This window comes from Phyllobates terribilis, unplaced genomic scaffold (genome assembly GCF_046119375.1).
Source record: "Phyllobates terribilis strain yellow unplaced genomic scaffold, ASM4611937v1 Scaffold_3__8_contigs__length_932513732, whole genome shotgun sequence".
Classification (NCBI taxonomy): domain Eukaryota; kingdom Metazoa; phylum Chordata; class Amphibia; order Anura; family Dendrobatidae; genus Phyllobates; species Phyllobates terribilis.
In genome coordinates this window covers 68062028-68086289 of record NW_027362763.1, presented here as the reverse complement: position 1 = coordinate 68086289, position 24262 = coordinate 68062028, and the positions used below count along the sequence as shown (strand labels likewise).

Genomic DNA, 24262 nt, shown 5'->3' with positions numbered 1-24262 from the left:
ACAAAAACAGCAGGTGCTTCAACGGATATCAAGTGCTCCTTTAAGTGGGCTCTCCTCCACATCAACTTCAACATCACAAATACTCCAGTCCTCAAAGGTGTCACCCAAATCGCACTTGCTTCCTCACAGCTCCCAAATCTCCAGCTGCCCGTCTGAGTATGAGGTAGAACAGATGGTTGAGTCTGCAGAGCTGTTTACTCATACTATAGCCTGGGAATCAGAGGTCGACTCCAGCGCTTCTGTGAATCCAGACGAGGAAATGATCTGCACTGATGCCCAGAATCTTTATGAGTCGGATCCAGGACCAGACGCAGAAGGTTCTGACCATAATGTAGACCCTCATTCCCAAACTGTAACTCCTGTTGGTGGAGACAATGAGGAAGACGATGATAAGACTCAAATACCTGATTGGAGCGACAACTTTAGTTTTTTGTCAGGGCAGGAACAGGTTGGCTCCGAGGACGACGGGTGTGATAACGCACAGGGTGATGATGATGAGGTCGGAGATCCCACTTACTGTCAACCCACAGTCAGTCAAGAGATGAGGTCAGCAGAGGAGGTGGAGGAAGATGCTAGTGACGACGAGGTCAGGTTGCGCCTTCCTGGACAGAGACGTAGTACTGGAAGCACGTTAACAACTGCATCCTCAAACACAACTCTGCCTCTCACCACAAGTCGTGGTGGCTCTTCAGGTCGCATGGGTGCTAAGCCTTGCATAGCCTGGGCATTTTTTCAGATCGATAAAGATGACCCAACTCGTGTTATCTGTAACATTTGTCAGCAAAAGCTAAGTAGAGGCCAAAAAATACATAGTTTGAGTACTTCATGCATGAACCGGCACATGGACATGAAGCATAAGTTGCAGTGGGAAGCTCAGTGTGCTACAATGCGGTCTAGCCGGCCGGGCCAACCACCGTCTGCCATATCTTGTGCATCCGCGGCCTCTTCATCCTCTGTGACTGGGGGGACAGCAGTCACACCTGTTTTGGGGCGCAGACCTGCCACCTCTTTACCCGCAACAGCCAGCGTGATTGGCAGGTCATCATTTTCTTTGGAGGTGGTAACACCAGCTGGTCTTGAGCGCTGTCCGACATCGATAGCACCACCTTTGGATCAAGGCAACCTAACATGTCCGCCTGCATCTTCCTCACAGACCGGCAGTTTGCCGGGGACACCCTTATCAACCCCGTCTAAGCACAATAGCCAGCCCTCGGTCCCTCAGATGTGGACAAGTAAAAGACCATTTCCTCCTAGCCATGAGAAAGCTAAGAGGTTGAATTTCACCATCTGCAAGCTCTTGGCTACAGAAATGCTGCCTTTCCGCCTGGTGGACACAGAGGATTTTCGAGACCTTATGTCCGTCGCAGTGCCCCAGTACCAGATGCCCAGTCGGCACTACTTCTCAAAGAAAGGTGTGCCTGCGCTCCACCAGCATGTCGCACACAACATCACCGCTTCTTTGAGAAACTCTGTGTGTGACAGGGTGCATTTCACCACAGACACTTGGACGAGTAGGCATGGACAGGGGCGTTACATGTCGCTGACTGGGCACTGGGTAACTATGGTGACAGCAGGACAAGGGGCTGCTGTCCAAGTCTTGCCGTCCCCACGAGTTCTGCGTCAATCCTCTTTATGTCATTTTTCCTCCACTGCTTCTGCCTCCTCAACCTCCTCTCGGTCTTCCACCTGCACCCAAAGCCTGTCTGGTCATGCCACAAGCTTTCTAACTGCGCAGAAGGGATCCTGCACACCTGCTTACTATGCTGGCAGTAGGGCTCAACGTCATCAGGCGGTTTTTACTTTGAAATGTCTGGGAAATGTGAGTCACACAGCTGAGGAGTTGTGGTCAGCTCTGGAGAACCAATTTCATGAATGGCTGTCTCCACTGGACCTGAAACCAGGGAAGGCCGTGTGCGACAATGCTGCAAACCTGGGTGCGGCCCTTCGCCGGGGCAATGTCACACACGTGCCTTGTATGGCTCACGTGTTGAACCTGGTTGTCCAGCAATTTTTAGCCCACTATCCCAGACTAGATGGCCTTCTGCAGAGGGCACGGTCGCTGTGTGCTCACTTCCGCCGTTCGCATCCCGCAGCTCAGCGACTTACATCTCTACAGAAGTCGTTGGGCCTGCCACTTCACCGGCTAAAATGCGATGTGCCTACCCGGTGGAATTCAACTCTGCACATGTTGCAGCGACTGTGGCAGCACCGACAAGCCCTGGTGCAATACGTTCTGACGTATAGCCTGGGCCAACGAGATTCAGAGGTGGGGCAAATCACGCTGGAGGAGTGGTCTCAGATCAGGGACCTATGCACCCTTCTGCACAGTTTTGAAATGGCGACGAAGATGTTTAGTGCTGACGATGCCATTATCAGCATGACTATTCCGGTGATTTACATGCTGGAGCACATGTTAAACAGAATTCGGAGTCAGGTGGTGGCACAAGAGGAGGTGGAGGAAGTAGAGGAGGAGGAGTTGTATGCGGAAGGGCTAACATCTGCAAGGTCCAGACGGTCGGCAGCACCAGGGCGGCAGGCATGTGAGGGTGGGGGAGATGATTTTTCCAGGGCGCATGGTAGCAGCCAAACTAGTGAGGAAGGTGCAGGAGCCCAGGAAGAAGTGGAGGACGAACTGATGGAAGACTCATCAGATGAGGGAGACCTTGATCACATTTCTGTTGTGCGAGGTTGGGGGGAGAGGACAGAGGAAGGAAGCATGATTGTTACCTCGCCACCAACACAACAGGGACTTGGTGCTCCTGGATGCGCAACACACATGAGTGCCTTCTTGCTGCACTACCTGCAACATGACCCTCGAATTGTGAGAATTAGAAATAATCCTGACTACTGGGTTGCCACACTGTTAGATCCCCGGTACAAAAGTAAATTTGCAGAAATTATTCCTGCCATAGAAAGGGATGCACGCATGCAGGGGTATCAGCAGAGACTGTTGCAGAATCTTACATGTGCTTTTCCACAAAATACCAGTGGTGCACGTAGTGAATCTCACAGTTCCAACTTGCCAACCGTGGGACCGTCAAGTGTTCAGCACTCAAACCGTAACAGAACCACAGTATCTGCTGGTAACATCAATTTTGCGGAATCATTTCACCACTTTTTTAGCCCATCCTTTGCAAGGCCACAGGAGACAAGAAGTCTGACACATAGTCAACGCCTAGAGACGATGGTACAGGAGTATCTCCAAGTAAACATTGAAGCCACGACTGTGTCACTGGACCCTTGCTCTTTTTGGGCTTCCAATCTGGATAAATGGCCGGAGCTAGCCACTTACGCCTTGGAGATCTTGTCATGCCCCGCAGCCAGCGTTCTGTCTGAACGTGTGTTCAGCGCTGCTGGTGGTGTGCTGACAGATAAGCGCACGCGGCTCTCCACTGATAATGTAGACAGACTCACGTTCATAAAGATGAACAAATCATGGATCCGAAACGACTTTTCTACCCCTGTGTCATCCTGGGGAGAGTAAAAGCTTGATGATTGGTTAAAATCACCCTACCAACCGTTTTAAGCTTTCAAATTACTAATCATGTTTATCTGTATCTTGACTGGAAAATAATTTGGGCTTTGTAGCAGTGTGCAGCACTGATCCTATTAGGCCATCTATAATAAGCTTCACCAGATTTAAAATTAAAAATAATTTTTAGCTGCATCTAGCCCGGAAAATAATTTTGGGGCTCCGAGATGCGCAAGACACATAAGTGCCTTCTTGCTGCACTACCTGCAGCATGACCCTCATATTGTCAGAATTCGAAGTAATCATGACTACTGGGTTGCCACACTCTTAGATCCCCCAAACTTTTCGATCAACCTTTTCATTTTAATAAAGACCAAAAAAATGGTCATTTTTGAAATTATAAGCATTAGCAGGTTGTTAGAAACTGAAATCAAACAGTTTTCAACTCAAAACTTTATTCTAGGTGATGTTACATTTTCACATAGGACCCCTTGTTCGAAAGGAGCTTCTGAACTCTCTCGTCCATTGAATTTGTCAGGTTTTGGATGGTTTCTGCTTCAATTGTTTTGCATGAGGACAGAATACCCTCCCAGAGCTGTTGCTTAGATGTGAACTGCCTCCCGCCATCATAGACACTCCTTTTAATGATGCTCCAAAGGTTCTGAATGGGGTAGAGGTCAGGGGAGCATGGGGGTCACACCATAAGTTTGTCCCCTTTTATGCCCATATCAGCCAGAGATGCAGATGTTTTATGTGCAGCATGAGATGGTGCATTATCATGCAGAAAAATGATCTTGCTGTGAAATACACGGTTCTTCTTCTTGAACCATGGCAGGAAGTGCTGTTTGAGAAAATCCACATACATTATGGAGTTCATCTTTAGCGCCTTCAGGGATCCTAAAGGGGCCGACAATCTCTCTCCCCATGATTCCAGCCCAAAACATTACTCCACCACCTCCTTGTTGGCGCTGTAGCCGTGTTTGCGTGGGGTGTCCATCAACCAGCCATCCTCCACTCCATTCATCTGGACCATCGAGCGCTGCACGGCACTCATCCGTGAACAAAACAGTTTTGAAATCAGTCTTCATGTAATGTTTGGCCCACTGGAGCCGTTTCTGCTTGTGTGAAGTGGATAGAGGAGGTCGACAGGATGGCGTATGCACAGCTGCAAACCTCTGAAGGACCCTGCATCTTGTTGTTCGGGGGACGTTGGAGGCACAAGCAGCTTCAAAAACTTGTCTGCTGCTATGACAAGGCTTTTTTGCCGCTGCTCTTTCAACCTGACGTAATTGCCTGTAGGAAAGAGTCCTCAATTTGCCCTTATCAGCACGCACACGTGTGTACTGTGAATCAGCTACATACTTCTTGATTGCCAAGACACTTCATCCTGATCATCGCACAATGTTGATTGTAGTCATGCCTTGACCTAAACACTCCACAATTTGTTGCTTCTCAGCAGCCGACACATCCTTTTTCTTTCCCATTTTGGCAGAAAATGTAGGCTGCTTAATAATGTGAGAGAGCCTTCTTAAGTAGTCTTGCCTTTCATTGGACACACCTGCCAAACTAATTAGCACAGGTGTCTGCAATTGCTTACAGTGATATAAAGAGCCCTGACACACATCACCATCAATGAGTTTAACTGACAAACAAACAAATTCTTCCCTTATCACTCCTAAACACTTTTTGCATAATAATTTGGAACGCGGTGTACATGTGCTTTTCCACAAAACACCAGTGGTTCACGTAGTGAATCTTACAGTTCTAACTTGCCAACCGTGGTCTGTATGGAATTGTTCAATAAAGGGCCCAAAATTAAGATAACATAGATGGGAGAGGTCTCTATGAATAGGAATTCCTAAGTATTTGATACCCTGTGAGGGCCAGGCAAAGGGAAAGTTGGACTGGATGGAATCCTATATGGATTTAGGGAGGGAGACATCGAGGGCCTCAGACTTCGCTGAATTGATTTTAAAATTTTACCATGTAACAAAGTGATCTATTTCAGCCATAACAGCAGGGATGGATATATGTGATTGAGTGATATATACTAGGACATCATCAGCAAATAGAGAGCACTTGTACTCGGTGCCTCCCACCTCAATCCACCTAATATTGGGGTTATGGCGAATTGATGAGAGCAGGTGCTCCGTCACTAGGATGTATAAGAGAGGGGACAGAGGACATCCCTGCCTTGTCCCATTGGTGATTGTGAAAGGTGATGAAAATGTTCTGACGCACCCCCTGGGCCTTGGGACACCCGGAGCCGGACCCTTTTTGGTGGATGCTGGTGGTTGTAGTCTTCGTGGCGGCGATCCGGTTCCGTGGCTCAGGGCGGTCAAACCAGTGGCGGAACTATTTATGTGGTTTTGATGTTTAAATGTCCGACTACGCCACCCGTGGATTGCGGTCAGAGTGAACCGCCGCTACAGGGCAGACCGCTAAGGCTGGTGTTGTGGGTGCAGCAGAGCGTAGCATAACTCCCCACGGGAGGAGTATAGCCTCAGGGCAGTGTATGCGGAGGATGGGGGTGATGGTGCAGGGCAGCAGCAGTAACGACACGGAGTCAGTGATGCAGTTCAGGGCCTTTACTCACAGTTCTTATTATCCAGACCACGTCTGCAGGTAACGGCTGCCCACGTCGTACTGTGCTCACCAGGTGAGGGGCTCAGACAACTCCCAGATAACTTTGGAGCGCTTCACAGGACCCCCTTTGTGTGTCCTTTGTCTGGCCTTTCTTACCAACACTTCTGTCCGGCTGCCTCGGGCCTCCTCTTGGTAAACTTGGCGCCAGTTTCCCTGACCCTATGTGGTGCCTTCCTAGCGGGTGGAGCAAGGGGCTGCGCCACATAAAATGTCAGAGCCTCCGGTTTCTAGCTGAGGGTCGTTTCCTGCCTCCACCGGTCTCCCCCTTTGGCCTGACCCCTCCACGCAGGTGGATTCGGGCGTGCGGTGGCGACTCGCCCGTCCGCACCCCTGGGATCCCTTCATTCCTCGTTCCTGGAGCCTTCTCCGCTCCTCTTCCTTCCTTCTCCCTCTTGCAGGCCTGGGCCTCTGTTACTAGGCCTGCCTCCGGAGCAGAGCTCATGCAGAGCCCCTGCTCCCTGCCACTTCTGCTCAGACTTCTCTGCACTGAACTAAGATGGTGCCCACCTTTTATACTCCCTTCTCAATGCACCCAGGAACTGCTTCCTCCCTGCTCCTGCACTGCAGGGTTCCCCTTCCTCAGTGTTCCCTCCCCCCACTCCAGCCAGGGACAGGGACTGTCGTGCCCATCTCAGGGGCATATTGGTCGCCCTGCCCCACGGCAATGTGGTGTAATGCATGCAGGTGTCGGGTCCTGATCCACACTCCATCCTTATCTGAGAGTGAGATATCACACCTCTGGGTGAGGTGCAATACGTCTGTAGCAACCGAGCCCTCGGTGCTACAGTTCCATTTATCTTCAGCCTAGGTGACGTATTGTGATACAGGGCTGTGATTTTGGCTATAAAAGGGTCCCCTAGACCCCTACCCCAAGCTTTTTAAGAGAATCATATATGGCGTGCCAGGAGACTCTATGGAATGCTTTCTCAGCATCCAACGAGAGTATCTACTTACAAATTTTTAACTGCATCTAGCCCAGGAAATACTTTGTGCCTAGTAGCAGTGTCTGCTAGTCAGCGGATTATCCCGGCTGTTAAGAAAGCTACACCACCTGTAGTTTGGACACTTAATTTTTTCAAAGGAAATGCTTCGGGACCACGGGATACTTAGTGAAGAGCATCAGGAGGCACCCCAAGGCATAGGGGCTGGGACTGGCACTAGGATGCCTTGCGGTGGACAGCCGAGCTCGATCCTTATAAAAGCTTTTTAACTGCAGCAGCTTTAGTGGACGCTACTGGAGCTGGAATTACACGGCTGCTGGCATGAGACTTGCCCTCCAATAGATCCTTGTAAATGGATTTAAAGTGTATTCATTCAAATTAGAGGGACAATTTAAATTAAAAAGCTTAGAGCTGCCTCCACCACAGGGGGGCTCTCTCGACCCACCAGCGGACAGGCACCAGTATTGGGAGAGGGGGGCTGGCCGTCAGGGTTCACCGCGGCTCTGGCACAAACCCGGCGACACGGAGGTGGCACGGGCAGGAGCGGACTGGCCGTCTCGGCTTCTCACTTTTTGGATTTTAGAAGGGCATGACATGCCTATATCTGTGTCTCCCCCTCCTTTTACTCCTCCACCTCTTTTCTTTTCGCATGACTATATGTACTTGTCACTTTTCCATGTGTTAGTTGTGTCTTCTGAGCAGTTTGTCAGCTTTTGGACACCTTTGAAGGTGTTTTCTATGTGTTTCTATGTGTTTTTGTTTGCCTGCCATTGGTTTTAACGGTGTTCGAAGGTGTTCGAGGAACAGTTCGACGAACAGTTCGGCGAACACACGGGTGTTCGACGAACCGAACCGAACTCGAACACTACGGGGGTGGCTCAACACTACTCAGTACATGGGCATACACTGTCTCCAGCAGTGACATGGATAAAATGGCACTGAGGTAACATGGCTGGTTTTTATATAGAGAGTACATGTGATTTCAGCAGCCAATTGCAGAAGCCCTTGTGTCTGGACAGGGTGGATGCTTCCTGTACTCTGATTGACTAGCCGCGCTTTCTTGACTTAACGTTACCACCTAAAGGAAGAAAAAAAAAAATTACTAGTGCGCCACTTGTCTGACCTGTTCTAAGCTATCACCAGCCCCTCTCACTCATCTACCATGTCCCACGCTCATCATACACAAGCACTATGCTAGCAAAATTGTTCAAAACGTTGTAATCGCCCCGAATCACATTCCCGCATTTTTTCACCGAACATTGCCTATCTTTCCCGAATTTAAGAAATTTTGCTTGCCTTTCTGATCACGAATCCGAATGTGCCATATTTGTGTCGAATTTAAGTTGTAAGCTCAGATTTCGAACAAAATCGCTGATCACTGCTCTGTACACAGCTGAATTTCAGTGGCACTAAATGACCAGGTGAAATATGGCTTGCTGTATCACGTTAATAACAGAAGAAAATATTTTTTTAGTGTGGATGAGGCCTATATAACATTGAAGATATTCTCCAAGCTGAGATCTTCCCTACTGTTTCACATTAGTAACAGAAGAAAGTATTATTTTACTGTGGATGAGGTCTATATACAATCTATAATATAAGGCGGGATGCGTGTCTCTGTCTTTAGCCTCGATATACTGCACATGCGTGACGCGCAGTCTGGCTCCAGAGAGAAGCAGGCATCCAGCCGTTAAAGGTAAGAGGAGGTGTATGGCGCCGGAGATCGCGCGGTATGTGTAGACACTGAACGCATACCGCGATCGCCGGCGCCATACTTACATACTTACCTAATCGGGAGGAGCGTTGCCTCGGCGCCTCTCTTAGCTGGAGACTGGGGGCGGAGTGAAGGCGTCGGACCGGCACATGCGCATTGCGCTATCCGGCGTCATTTTACTGAAGGCCGCACTTCTCCCCCGGCCTCCAGCAGAGAGGACGCAGCAGCACTGGAGTAGAGAAAAGAAAGGTAAGTATAACTGTTTATTTTTTTTGTATGTGTGTACAGTGAGAAAGGGATGAGGGGGCCACACATAACAGGATTGTGGGGCGAGGGGACCATGCATATATCAGGATTGGGGGGGTGAGGGGTACCACACATACCAGGATTGGGGAGTGAGGGGTACCACACATACCGAGATTGGGGGGTGAGGGGTACCACATATACCAGGATTGGGGGTGAGGGGTACCACACATACCAGGATTGGGGGTGAGTGGTACCACACATACCAGGATTGGGGGGTGAGGGGTACCACACATACCAGGATTGGGGGGTGAGGGGTACCACACAAACCAGGATTGGGGGTGAGGGGTACCACGCATACCAGGATTGGGGGTGAGGGGTACCACACATACCAGGATTGGAGGGTGAGCGGTACCACGCATACCAGGATTGGGGGTGAGGGGTACCACGCATACCAGGATTGGGGGTGAGGGGTACCACGCATACCAGGATTGGGGGGTGAGGGGTACCACGCATACCAGGATTGGGGGGTGAGGGGTACCACGCATACCAGGATTGGGGGGTGAGGGTGCCAAGCATACCAGGATTGGGGGGTGAGGGGTACCACACATACCAGGATTGGGGGGTGAGGGGTACCACACATACCAGGATTGGGGGGTGAGGGGTACCATGCTTACCAGGATTGTGGGGTGAGGGGTGCCACACATGCCAGGATTGGGGGTGAGGGGTAACACGCATACCAGGATTGGGGGGTGAGGGGACCATGCATACCAGGATTGGAGGGTGAGGGGACCATGCATACCAGGATTGGGGATGAGGGGTGCCACGCATGCCGGGATTAGGGATGAGGGGTGCCACCATGCTGGGATTGGGGATGAGGGGTGCCACGCATGCCGGGATTGGGGATGAGGGGTGTCACGCATGTTGGGATTGGGGATGAGGGGTGCCACGCATGCTGGGATTGGGGATGAGGGGTGCCACGCATGCCGGGATTGGGGATGAGGGGTGCCACGCATGCTGGGATTGGGGATGAGGGGTGCCACGCATACCGGGATTGGGGATGAGGGATGGAGTGCCATGCATACCGGGATGAGGAATGGGGTACATTTATACCAGGATGAGGGATACCATACACACCAGGATAGTGATGAGGGGTGCCATACATACCAGGATAGGGATGAGGGGTGCCACGCATACCGGGATGAGGGGTGCCAAGCATAACGGGATGAGGGGTGTGGGGTGCCACGCATACTGGGATTGGGGGTGAGGAGTGCCACGCATACTGGGATTGGGGGTGAGGATTGCCACGCTTACCGGGTTTGGGGCTGAGGGGTGCCACGCATACCGGGATTGGGGGTGAGGGGTGCCACGCATACCCGGATTGGGGATGAGGGGTGCCAGGCATACCGGGATTGGGGATGAGGAGTGCCATGCATACCGGGATTCGGGATGAGGGGTGCCACGCATATCGGGATTGGGAATGAGGGATGGGGTGCCATGCATGCCAGGATGAGGGATACCATACACACCAGGATAGGTATGAGGGATGGGGTACCATGCATACCAGGATGAGGGATACCATACACACCAGGATAAGGATGAGGGGTGCCACGCATACCGGGATTGGGGGTGAGGGGTGCCAAGCATACCAGGATTGGGGGTGAGGGGTGCCACGTATACCGGGATTGGGAGTGAGGGATAGGGTGCCATGCATACCAAGATGAGGGATACCATACACACCAGGATAGGGATGAGGGGTGCTACGCATACCAGGATTGGGGGTGAGGGGTGCCACGCATATCAGGATTGGGGGTGAGGGGTGCCACGCATACCAGGATTGGGGTGAGGGGTGCCACGCATACCAGCATTGGGAGTGAGGGGTGCCACGCATACCAGGATTGGGGGTGAGGGATACCACGCATACCAGGATTGGATGGTGGGGACAGGATGGGGGCTGTACAAATACAAGGAGGGGGGCAGCACATACCAGCATGGGAGACCATATACCAATAAAAATGCTCGCCACCCAGGCATAGAACGGGTTCAATAGCTAGTAGAATATATGCTTCAAGGAATTTCAAACTCAGATCTAGCCTGCTGTGCCCCATTTGTCACGGAAAAAAAAAGATTTATTTACTTTGCATAAGCTGTGCATACAGCTGAATTTCACCACCACAAAATGACAAGGTGGGCTATGGTGTATTGCATCACGTTAGTTACAGAAAAAATAGTTTTTTTTTACTCTGCATATAGCTGAATTTCACTGCCACAAAAAGACAAGGTGGGCTATGAAGTGCTGCATCACGTTAGTCACAGAAGAAAATAGTTTTTTTTTACTCTGCACACAGGTGAATTTCAATGCCACAAAACGACAAACTGAGATATGGCTTGCTGTATCACGTTAGCAACTGAAAAAAAATTTTCTCAAGGTGTAGCAAGCAAAAAAGGAAAAAGAGGGGTAATAAAGGCATGAAGCGTGTTAAATGATTAAGTAAGAATACAATATCATGAGAAAAATATAGAAATTTTATTATTAATAGGACACTGGACACAACCATTTAAAAACATGATTAAAAAACATGTAAGACAAAAAAGGGGACATATAAACAAAAAAATCCCCTTACAGGAATTGACATATGGATCCAATATAATATATAATTACAAGCAATTAGTCTGTGGAAAATATTTAACAGTTGTAATAAATACCCTAACTCATCTGGTATTTGCACAGTAACATAATTAGGGTATACCCTCCATTATCCAATATATATGGTCCCCAGACAAATGGGATACCTAATAAATAAGTAAATAGTAAGTATTAGAAGGTCCCAGAATAAGAAGGAATCAGAAAGTACAAACCATATGAATCCACAGAAAGATAGAGAAGATGTCAAAATATAAAACCTACGCGTTACGCCATCCAATTATGGCTTCCTCAGTGGTATAATGTCAGTGTCCCAAACATTTTGTAATATATACTCCAGAAACCACATACACCCATTAGTCAAAGAGAGAGTCCATGAAAACCAGTGCGGGACCAAGATCAGAAGGAAGGAAATAGTCCCTAAGACTCACTATAGGATATAGGAGTCCTCAAGTTGCACTAAAACAAAATGTTCGCTCTTCATATAGAGATGGACATGTGATTTCAGCAGGCAATGGCACATGCCCTTGTGTCTGGACATTGTGGATGATTCTTGCGCCCTGATTGGCTAGCCGCAATTTGCACATATAAAAGCTCTCACCATGCCTTCCCTCATCAAACACGTCCCTCCGCTCATCATACACCACCATTATCCTAGCCAAAGTGCTAAAAATGCTTTAGTGGCAATGCAATCATTTAACACATTTTTTCCAATATTTACCAAATTTTGCCTTTTTTAATTAAAAATGCTCGTGTTTCCAATCACGAATCCGAATGTGCCATATTCGTGCTGAATTTGAAATTGGCGATCATTTTTCAAACATATTCGCTCATCTCTAGTGGGGGCCATCATACTGACTAGGGGCATCATACAGACAGGTACTATAGTATGTGTGGCTAGTTAGTTTTGGGAGCATCATACTCTAATGTTTGCTGGTGAGAACACTAAAGGGCTTCATTAGGTGTATTTGTATATACACTGCTCAAAAAATAAAGGGAACACTCAAATAACACATCAAGATCACACAAAAATCATCAATGGAAATCAAATTTATTAACCAATGGAGGCCTGGATTTGGAGTCACCCCTAAAATTAAAGAGGAAAAACACCCTACATGCTGATCCAACTTTGACGTAATGTCCTTAAAACAAGTCAAAATGAGGCTCAGTATTGTGTGTGGCCTCCACATGCCTGTATGACCTCCCTACAATGCCTGGGCATGCTCCTGATGAGGTTGCGGATGGTCTCCTGTGGGATCTCCTCCCAGACCTTGACTAAACCATCCGCCAAATCCTGGACAGTCTGTGGTGCAACGTGACGTGGATGGAGCGAGACATGATGTCCCAGATGTGCTTAATCGGATTTAGGTCTGGGGAAGAGGCGGGCCAGTCCATAGCTTCAATGCCTTCATCATGCAGGAACTGCTGACACACTCCAGCCACGTGAGGTCTGGCATTGTCCTGCACTAGGAGGAACCCAGGGCCAACTGCACCGGCATATGGTCTCACAAGGTGTCTGAGGCTCTCATCTCGGTACCTAATGGCAGTCAGGTTACCTCTGTCGAGCACATGGAGGGCTCTGCGGCCCTCCAAAGATATGTCACCCCACACCATTACTGACCCACTGCCAAACCGGTCATGCTGAAGGATGTTGCAGGGAGCAGATCGCTCTCCACGGCATCTCCAGTCTGTCACATGTGCTCAATGTGAACCTGCTTTCATCTGTGAAGAGCACAGGGCGCCAGTGGTGACTTTGCCGATCCTGGTGTTCTGTGGGAAATGCCAAGCGTCCTGCACGGTGTTGGGCTGCGAGCACAACCCCCATCTGTGGACGTCGGTCTCTCATACCTCGCATTGATGTGCCATCCTGGATGAGGTGCAGTACCTGAGCAACTTCTGTGGGTTGTAGAGTCCATCTCATGCTACCACGAGTGTGAAAGCACAACCAACACCGGTCCCCACCTGCAGAACCACTCCTTTATTGAGGGTGTCTTGATAATTGCCAATAATTGCCATCTATTGTCTAACCATTTGCACAACAGCATGTGAAATTGATTGTCAATCAGTGTTGCTTCCTAAGCGAACAGTTTGATTTCACAGAAGTTTGACTTTATTTATTTTTATTATATATAATATTAGCTATTGAACCCGCTCTGTGCCCAGGTGACGAGCATTTTTATTGGTATATGCTTCCCCTATCCTGCGCCCCATCCTCTTTTGTGCTGCACCCCATTCTCAATTGTGCTGCCCTCATCCTACGCCCCCATCCTGCTCCCCCATCCAGAAGCCGGGTGAAGAATGTGGTGCCGGAGTACACGCGTGCCCATAACATGCTGTTCAGCTTCATTTTGATGAAGACACACTGCAAATATGTCTTCACTAAAATGGCGCCGGACAGCACGCTATGCGCAGGCGCCGATTCCAGCGCCGCACTCTTCTCCCGGCTTCCGACCCGAACAGAGTTGCTGCGGCAGCTCTTCCCAGTCAGGTATGTACTTATGATGCTGGAAAACCCAGTATGCATTCAGTGTTTATGCATACCGCGATCTCCGGCACTATACACTCCTCTTACCTTTAACGGCTGGATGTGTTCTTCTGTCTGGAGCCAGACCGAGCAGGAGAAATGCACATGCTCAGTCTATAGAGGCTTCAGACAGAAGGACACATCCCTGATTATATTATGGAAGTCCCCAAATTCTGTTAATATCCCCATCCTGTTATATATGCCCCCCCTTCTTATTATACGCTGCCCCCATCCCATCCTGGTATTCAATGCACCTCTGATCCCCATCCTGGTATGCATGGCCCCCTCATCCCCAATCCTGGCATACATAGTCCCCTCATTCCTAATTCTGGTATGCATGGCCCCCTCATCCCCATCCTGGTACGCATGGCGCCCCTCATCCCCATCCTGGTATGCATGATACCCCTCATCCCCATCCTGGTATGCATGGTACCCCTCATCCCTATCCTGGTATGCATGGTACCCATCATCCCTATCCTGATATGCATGGTACCCCTTCATCCTTATTCTGGTATGCATGGTACCCCTCATCCCTATCCTGGTATTCATGGCACCCCATCTCTCATCCTGCTATGTATGGTACCCCCTCATCCCTATTCTGGTATGTATGATACCCCCTCATCCATATTCTGGTATGCATGGTATCCATTCATCCCTATCCTGGTATGCATGGTACCCCCCATCCCTATTCTGGTATGCCTGGCACCCCTTATCCCCATCCTGGTATGTAGAAAAAAAAAGTGGAAAATCTCCAGCATAGAATAATGTTAAAACATAGTAGATTATTAAATCTAAGATAAAAAAATTGAGTTCATCCGAGAAATACAAGCAGCATCACATATCTGCTCCAGTGAGGAATTACATCAGTCAAATTGACGCGTTTCAACTCAGATGAGTCTTCATGATCTGTAGTCAAATAGAGGCAACGCACATATATAGGATTAGTAAGCCACCATCAAGAAGCAGGTGCACTCATTAGTGAACGAAATACAAGCTGTCTAAATCGGAGGAAAGGGTTAAAATCAGCAACACAGCTGGAAGGAAATGTGAGGAATGTGAGCTCCATAAGAACAGAGAACTGATAAAAACAATATCCAGAAAGCTAATTCATTAATTACCTAACATCAATTGTACTGTAGCATTAAATCCTGTTGAGTGTTTAAACCATGAAGGGATATGGGTTTGTTACTTAAAAATCCAAAAACTCTCTCGATTCAGAATTTGTCTCCTGAGTTCACCACCTCTGACGGGTTTAAAAACTTTTTCTATACCCATGTATTTTAAATATCGAGTATCCCCGCTCCCCCCTCCCCGTGTTTAGCGGCAAAATGCTTTGAAACCGCAGAGATATTAGTCGCAGAGGTGCTAGTAGTGTCAGAAATATGTCTACAAATTCTTTTTTTTAAGAGGACCGGTAGTACATCCTACATATTGGATTTTACATATCGCACATTCTATTAGATAAACCACAGAAGTCGTATTGCAGTTTATGATACTCTTAATAGAATATTCATGTCCATTGGTTGAAGATACGAAGGTTGGGGAAACATTTGCATGACTGCAGGACTTACAAATATTATGACCACATCTAAAAAAGCCTTTTGTAGATAGCCATGTGCCTATATTTTTGGCAGTTAATGATTTATCCATATAATAGCTGGGTGAAAGAATATTACCCAAAGTACAGGCTTTTTTAGCTACAAATCTTATATCCGTGTTCTGCAGAATTTGTGCCAGTTTAATAATATAATTCAGCATAGGAAGGAATCTTTTAATAATCAAAATTATTTTATGGAAAAAAAGGAGCATGAACCGCACCTCCAAAAATCATACATTTGATCTAATGCCTCTCGGCAAAAATATATATAACTGAACATGAGGTTCTTCGTTTAACATTCTGATCATACTGTATGAAGCCCACTGCCACATCATGGCAAACCTCGTAGTGGGTCCTAACATTTCCTGCCAGAACGGGAGCGGAGCCGTGCGCCAACCACCGCCACAGCGACAATGCACCAGCAGGGCGGGCGGCCTGGTGCCTCACAGCACCCATGCTGCAAGACCGAGTCCCCATGACTCCAGGCCATGCCACCCCACAAGCACAAAACCACAGCAACAATGGCCAACACACTGCACCAACACCACAAGAAAGGAGCATTGTGACTCACCTTCCTCAAGCTCTCAAGTGAGAGCAAAAATAGGCTAGACCCTCTTTGCAGTCCCCTGCTAATAAAATTATTTTATGGAATTCAGTGCTATATTGTGTGGAGAATGTAATATAACCGTGTTGTTTCGGATGCTCCATATGTTCTGCTCCATTCTTATTTTTCTTGTTATTTTTATACTTATCCTTGTTCTTATTAATAGTTCTATTAGTAGTCAAAAGATCATCCCTTTTCATGTTATCCACAATTGACTCAGCACGTAGGAGAGTCCATTCTGGGTAACCACATTCCCTCAATCTATTTTTAGTCGTGTGGAGTTCAGTTTCATATAAATCTCTAGTTGTACAGTTTCTCTTCATCCTGACCAGTTTCCCGACGGAGATGTTTTTCATTGTCTGCATGGGATGACAGGAATGTGCTTCCAAAATAGAGTTAGATTCCTATGGTTTTCTATAGGTCATTGTAAAAACCTTGTTGTAGTAATTATCACCTCTCAAGGTTATATCCCAAAAATTAATTGTTGTTTCAGCAGATTTCTCAATGTGACCAGGACTCCAGATTTACACCGTGTCTGTCTAACGATATTTTTTCATTTCATTTAATTTCTCTCAGCATTCACCGCTGGAGAGAAACTATGAGACAAAGCGTCAGCCTTAACATTCTTTGTCCCCGGGACAAAGGTTACGGAAAAATTGAACCGGGCAAAAAACAGTGTCCACCTAGCCTGCCAGGCATTCAAATGTTTAGCTGCGTCCAGATAGATCAAATTCTTATGATCAGTGAAAACCTGTATAGGGTGTCGAGCCCCCTCCAAAAAATGACGCCAAGGCTCGAACACGAGTTTAATAGCCAACAACCACGATTCCCAACATGATAGTTGAGCTCTTTCTCAGAAATTTTTTTTGAAAAGAAAGCACAGGGATGCATCCCATCCTCACCCTCCTGGGACAGAACTGCCCCTACGCCTATAGATGAGGCATCTAGCTCAACCAAAAATGGCTTGGTCTCATACGTCTGGATAAGAACAGGAGCAGAGCTGAACCTCTCCTTGAGACACTCAAAAGCTTCAATAGCCTCAGTGGACCATTGCACTGTATTAGCACCCTTCTTGGTGAGATCAGTAATGGGTTTAGCGATGACAGAGAAATTCTTTATGAATTTCCTGTAATAATTGTCAAACCTCAAAAACCTCTGTATGGACTTCAAACCCTCAGGCCTTGGCCACTCCAGCACAGCCTGAACTTTCACCGGGTCATCTCAAAACCATCACAAGAGACAAAGTAACCCAAAAAACTAATTTTCTGGATAGCAAACTGATACTTCTCCAATTTAGCAAAGGGTGTGTTATCTCTCAGTATCTGAAGAATTTTGCGGACTCTCTGCCAATGAGACTCAAGATCCGATGAACAAATCAAAATGTCATCCAGATAAACAATAACACTCCTACCAATCAAGGGTCTCAGAATGTCATTGATGAAATTTTTAAAAAATGCAGGGGCGTTAGTAAGCCCAAAAGGCATCATTAAAAACTCAAAATGTCCTTCCGGGGTGTTAAAAGCTGTTTTCCATTCATCTCAGTCCTTCACCCGCAGCAAATTATATGCCCCACGAAGGTCAATCTTAGAAAACCATTTAGCTCAGGTCAGGTTAAACAAATCCGGAACAAGTGGTAATGGGAAGGATTGCACACAGTGATCTTATTAATCTCCCGAAAATACAGACATGGCCTAAGACCTCCATCCTTCTTTTTGACAAAAAAGAACCCAACTGCCACAGGAGACTTAGAGGGTCTTATGTGACCTGCAGCTAAACTAGTCTGAAGGTACTCCTTCAAGCCCCCCTCTCTGGAATTGTCAGATTAAACAACCGACTCTTAGGGAGTTTAGCATCAGGGGCGAACTCAATAGCACAATCGTAATCTCTATGAGGTGGTAAAGCTTTCGACTCCACATCCGAAAAAACACTCCAAAAATCCTGAATGGGTTAAGGTAACTCCCCCTTCACAACAGCCGCAATATGGGTCTTATGGAACCAGACGACCAGTCCAGCAAAGGATTATGCACTTTTAACCAGGGCAACCCAAGGACGACCGGGGAAGGCAACTTAGCAAGTACAAATAAGTCAATCTGCTCCTCATGTTCCATATTTATAGTAAGCGGAAACCCTGTGACCTTTCGAAAAATGCTCCCATGATCCAGGGTAGCTTTATCAATCGCCACCACAGGAAAAGGAGATGACAAAGGTTCAGAATCAAACTTATACTTTTCAAAAAATTGTTGATCAATCAAATTAAGTGCAGAACCACAATCCACCATAACCTGAAACTCAATCAGACGACCCTGACAGGTGGTATTACCAGGAAAAAACACCCCAGAAGAACATAAAAATGCAATGCGAATGGGAGTGTTATTTCTACTGACCATTATATTTTCTTTCCTTAAGGGAACCTCACATTGCTTTAAAAAATTATCAGCCTTACCGCAATACAAGTAAAGTCCCTCAGAGAACCACCTGTCCCTCTCCTTGGAACGGGATGACATTGCCCTGACCTGCATAGGTTCCCCAGTGTCGGCAGGAATATCGTGAGAAACAGAATACAACAATACAGAAAACTTCTCCTCATTCTGTCTTACCCTCAACCTTTTATCCACATGGATAGCTAACTGCATGGGAATTTGCAGAGTATCAGGTGCAGGGAATGCAATGAGCAAATCTTTAACCCTTTCACTCAAGCCTGCCAGAAACTGAAACCTGAGTGAAGGGTCATTCCACCTGACCTCTGCAGACTGTTTGAGATGTCTGAGCTCTGCATCAGCTGATGTAACCTGATCAGGATCATCATATATCAAACCCATGGCATCAAAAAATGTCTCCACAGAACTCAAACAAAGATCATCAGGACACAAGGAAAATGCCCAGATTTGAGGTTCCTTACGCAATAGAGACATAATAATTCCTACACACTGTAGTTCACTCCCAGAATGTTTAGGTCTGAGCTGAAAATACAACAAACAAGCATTTTTAAATGAAAAAAAATCCTGTCGTTTCCCCGAGAAACACTCAGGTAATCCTACCTTAGGTTCTTCATAGCATTCTGCAGGGTATTTACTCACATACTGCTGAAGATTGGCAACCTCCAAAGTCAGCCCTTTCAAGCATTGAGCAAGCTCCTGGATGGTACACATACTGAAGAAAACCCAGGAAGAGGAGAGAAGAAAAAAAAAACAACTTTTTTTTTTTAAACGCGGCTGGACATACTGTTATGTTCTGAAACTTAGAACTAAGGAATAGGAGGGAAAAGCTGTCCCTGCACTGAGACTCAGCTTTACAATACACTGGGGTGGGTGCCCTATTCCTTATGAATAGCCCCACCGAAACTCATGCACTGTCCTCAAACGAAGACCTGTAGAAAAGGGAAAAGGGTCCCTAAAAGGTCTAAGGACTGGGAGCAAAAGAAGGAAGACCTCCGAACAGAAAAGTTAGTTGCAGAAACGAAAATTAAAGAAAACAAAACTGATGGAACAAGAAGTCCCAGGATAACAATAGTCAAAAGCAAGGAGAAATAAACCATGCTACTTAGCCAGAGCGCGAGTGAAACAACAACACTGATGTCCAGCAGAGAATGGGGGCCAGGTGCTGGGTAATAAAGAGTGCAAAAATCAAGTGCTCAAAAAAACCAGAGCCAGAGGAAAAGACTAGAAGCCAGCAAACCACAACATGATGGCCGATAGTAAAACAAACATAGATTTTAACAGTTTCCCCAACCTTTGTATCAACAAATGGTCGTGAATATTCTATTAAGAATTTCATAAACTGCAATACGACTTCTGTGGTTTGTCTAATACAATGTGCAATATGTAAAATCCAATATGTTGGATGTACTACAGGTCCTCTTAAAAAACGCATTCGTAGACATATTTCTGACACTACTAGCACCTCTGCGACTATTATCTCTGCGGTTTCAAAGCATTTTGCCGCTAAACACGGGGGGGGGGGGGGATACTCGATATTTAAAATACATGGGTATAGAAAAAGTTTTTAAACCCGTCAGAGGTGGTGACCTCAGGAGAAAAATTCTGAAAAGAGAGTTTTTGGATTTTTAAGTAACAAACCCGTACCGCTTATGGTTTAAACACTTGACAGGATTTAATTCTACAGTACAATTGATGTCAGTTAATTCATGAGTTGGTTTTCTGGATATTGTTTTTATTAGTTCTCTGTTCTTATGGAGCTCACATTCCTCACATTTCCTTCAAGCTGTGTTGCTGATTTTAACCCTTTCCTTCCATTTAAACAGCTTGTTATTTCGTTCACTATTGAGTGCACCTGTTTCTTGATGGTGGCTTACTAATCCTATATATGTGGAGTTGCCTCTTTTTGACTATAGATCATAAATAAAACTCGCTTGAGTTGAAACGCGTTGATTTGACTGATGTAATTCCTCACTGGAGCTGATATATGTGATGCTGTTTGTGTTTCTCGGATAAACTCAATTTTTTTATCTTGGATTTAATAAAGTACTATGTTTTAACTTTATCCTACGCTGGAGATTTTCCCCTTTTTTCTCTTCATTGCACCGACCTGAGCCAGGGCAGCTCCCTACGAGGATCTCTGGACAGAGGACTGCATTCCGGTGAGCTGACTCTCCCTTTCTTTCCCTTCCTGTTTCCTTGCACCCTGGTATGTATGGCACCCCTCATCGCTATCACGCTGCACACACAAAAAAAATTAAACACTTATACTCACCTTTCTTCCCTGTGCTCCAGTGCAGGATCCCGTTCTGCCGGAGGCCAGGGGAGGAGTGTGGCACCGGAAAACACATGTGCCCATACCGCGCTGTCTGGCGCCATTTTGTTGAAGACGCACTGCAAACGTGTCTTCAGTAAAATGGCGTCGGACAGCGCATTATGCGCATTCGCCGATTCAGACGCCGCACTCCTGCCCCGGCCTCCAGCCAGAATAGAGGCACCGCGGCAACGCTCTTTCCGATCAGGTATGTCCTTATGGTGCTGGAGATCGCAGTATGCATACAGTGTCTATGCATACTGCGATCTCCGGCGCCATACAATCCTCTTACCGTAACGGCTCCATGCATTCTTCTGTCTGGAGCCAGACTGTGCTGGCGTGTCGCACCTGCACAGTCTATAGAGGCTTCGGACAGAGGGACGCATCTAGCGTTATATTATAGATATATACACACACACACACTTTTGTTTTCTTTTCTAGGGGGACTCAATTAGAGCTTTTGCTATGGGGCCTTGTGATTTCTATGTACGCCATTGCCACCACCTGACACTCTTTCACAAAGATTTTTTACTTTTAGCAGAGGGAATCCTTCGCCAATTTCCCTTGGTTGCTTCCTGAGTTATTACTGTTTAATGATTTATATTTTGTTCTTGTCTTTTCTTTTTCATTGACTTGCTTAAATTAGAAAAATCAATAATGACTGTTATTTTTCTGCATCATCATCTCAGGTGGAAACTGATTTAGAAAATGGAAAATTCTCAGAATTATGACAATGGACCTTCAACAAGCTCATGTGTCGCTGATTATTTCCCAGTACCTAAGCTCACGGGGGACGACATCTACCATGTTTTCATTAGCTTCAGTAGAGCGGACTCTAGATGGGTGCATCAGCTGATCCACAGACTGGAGGTTACATTTCCAAGCATTAAAATCTGTTCTCATGATCGAGACTTTACTGCAGGAAAGACAGTCATAGAAAACATGACTGAGAGCATTCAGAGGAGTCAGAAAATGTTGATGGTGCTCAGTCCAGATTTTGTGCAGAGTCGCTGGTGCCTCTTTGAAGCCAATCTGTCCATGTTCCAGGACTGTATGTCACATAAGGCCATTGTGCCTGTCATGCTAAAGCCGTGCCCAATGCCTCTGTATCTCAGCCATCTGACGTACCTAGAAGCTGACGATGAGCAGTTCTTTGAAAAATTGTGCAACAGGCTCCTGAGGAATAACGCTAAAGAAGCAGAAGACGTCTTGGTTCACTTCCAATCATCTATACTATATGGTGGAAAGAATCTGCTGTCTCTGGCAGCGGTGAATGAAAATGATGAAAGAGCGCTAACGGGAACCTTCTCTGACACTTGTGTGCCGGACTCTCTGAAAGCTGTCGTGAAAGACCCTGAAATATACAAGAAAGCCATCCAACTGATAAACGATACCCCAATTGATTTCTTATCCTCTAACTGGATGAAGGTCAAAACTTGCCTGATTTTATTTCTTAGTGTAGTACCATGTGTTTCTATGATTGCTTTCGGATTTGCGTGTCTGGAGCAAACTTGTTGGCACTTTATGCACATACCGATATCTTTCATTCCTTTCGGTCTTGCAATGTATAAGCTAGAATATTGGGAAAAGCATGTGTTTAGAAAGGATACTCAGAACATGAAAAGAAAAATTGGGGAAGCCAATTTGCTATTGGTTGAGACGTCCATCCTTGCCGGTTGCTCTTCTAAATCCAGTTTAGTTTTTGTCTTTGCTCCTTTGAAAGAATGTAAAGCGATGTTCCTAATGACCTTCGTGTCTGATGCTGAACTGGCAAAATGTATGTGGGAAAATGCAATCATCAATTATTCTTGTGATTACGCCAACTGTATGGCCAATAAACACTTTCCCTACGGGGACCCAGAGCCTCCTGGGCATTTAGCAAATGGCATCTGCTTCTGCCAGTATGTGGCCATGGAAATAAAGCAAGACAATTTGTCATGATCTCACTCTAATCTTCTCTTATTGTACAGAAATTGATGTATCATCATTTTATAGTTACCCCTTCCATGGCAGTGCTCTGAGGGTAATTATGCAAAGCAGTCTAAAGGCAAACCCCTATAAAATCTCATCAGGAACACCCCCATGATGAAGACCATAAAAAAAGAATGCTGGGCACAGTAAATAAAAGTTAAACATCTCTAAAACTGTATGACAAATATATAAATAGATAAAAATGGATCATTCGGGTGACCACCGAGAATAAAAAATATTCAAAAATTGGTCACTTTTGACCTCGCAACAGGTCCTCTTGAATTTTGAAGATGCAATCATTAAAAGTGACTGTGTGACCAACTAATTTGCCAGAATTAATTTGCTCTCTTTGTCAGTCTCTGGACTTGTCATAGGTTTAAGGCAGAAATGATTGTTTGTTAGTGTGTTATTTTATGTCTTTCAGTGAAGCTTAAAAAATGATGAAATTAAAACAATTTGACGCGTTTGTGGTGTGGTTTTGATGTGACTATTGCATGCGTTTCTGATGTATTTTTCTCTGTTCATTTGAATGGGTGAAAAACACACTAAAAGAATTGACACGCTGCAGGTTTAAAACTTCTTCAAATCTGCAAAGGAAAAAAAAAGCAGCGTGTGCATGAGATTTCAGAAATATCATTCATTTTGCTGTTACTGTAAAATGCAGCATTTTGGGTGAAGAAATTTCTGCTGCAAATCCTTAATGTGTGCACATACCCTAAAAGAGTAAGTTATAAAAAGACATATTGTAACTATTTGCCTATCCACCCATATAAAAACGTTATTGGTGCACAAATTATTGCACATTTACAATTTTTTACAATTTCACCGTTCAAAAAACGGAAGGAAAAGTCAATCAATAAATAAAATAAAAAATACAACTCTTTCTGCGAAAAAAAAATGACACTGAAAACGACAATATTCAGGACAGGTTTGGGGACAATAGGTGCAGGATCTTTACTAAGATGAATATTTATTAGGTAGAATTGTATTGTTGTAAATTAATTATATTTGATTGGCACATTCATTTGTATATTGTGCGGCATGATGAGTTGTGCCCCCTTAAAAAAAATGTTCTCATGTGAATATGGCTCTGCAATCACCAGACTGGCAGGAAGGATGCAATGAGCCCTCAGTCATTACTTACAATAATCTAGTAA

At 46.1% G+C, this 24262-nt stretch overlaps 1 protein-coding gene across 2 annotated transcripts in view; it reads left to right on the top strand.

The window, feature by feature from the left end:
* Positions 1 to 23484, top strand: part of LOC141257933 (uncharacterized) — a 61585-nt gene extending 38101 nt beyond the window's left edge. Inside the window, exon 3 of one of the 2 annotated variants that reach the window (XM_073672934.1) lies at positions 21824 to 23484. In XM_073672934.1, coding sequence (XP_073529035.1) covers positions 21843 to 23075 — 1233 coding nt within the window. In that variant the 5' untranslated portion in view covers positions 21824 to 21842 and the 3' untranslated portion in view covers positions 23076 to 23484. The remainder of the gene's footprint in view (positions 1 to 21823) is intronic. The other variant, XM_073672933.1, reaches the window with a different exon arrangement.
* The last annotated feature ends 778 nt before the right edge of the window (positions 23485 to 24262 follow it).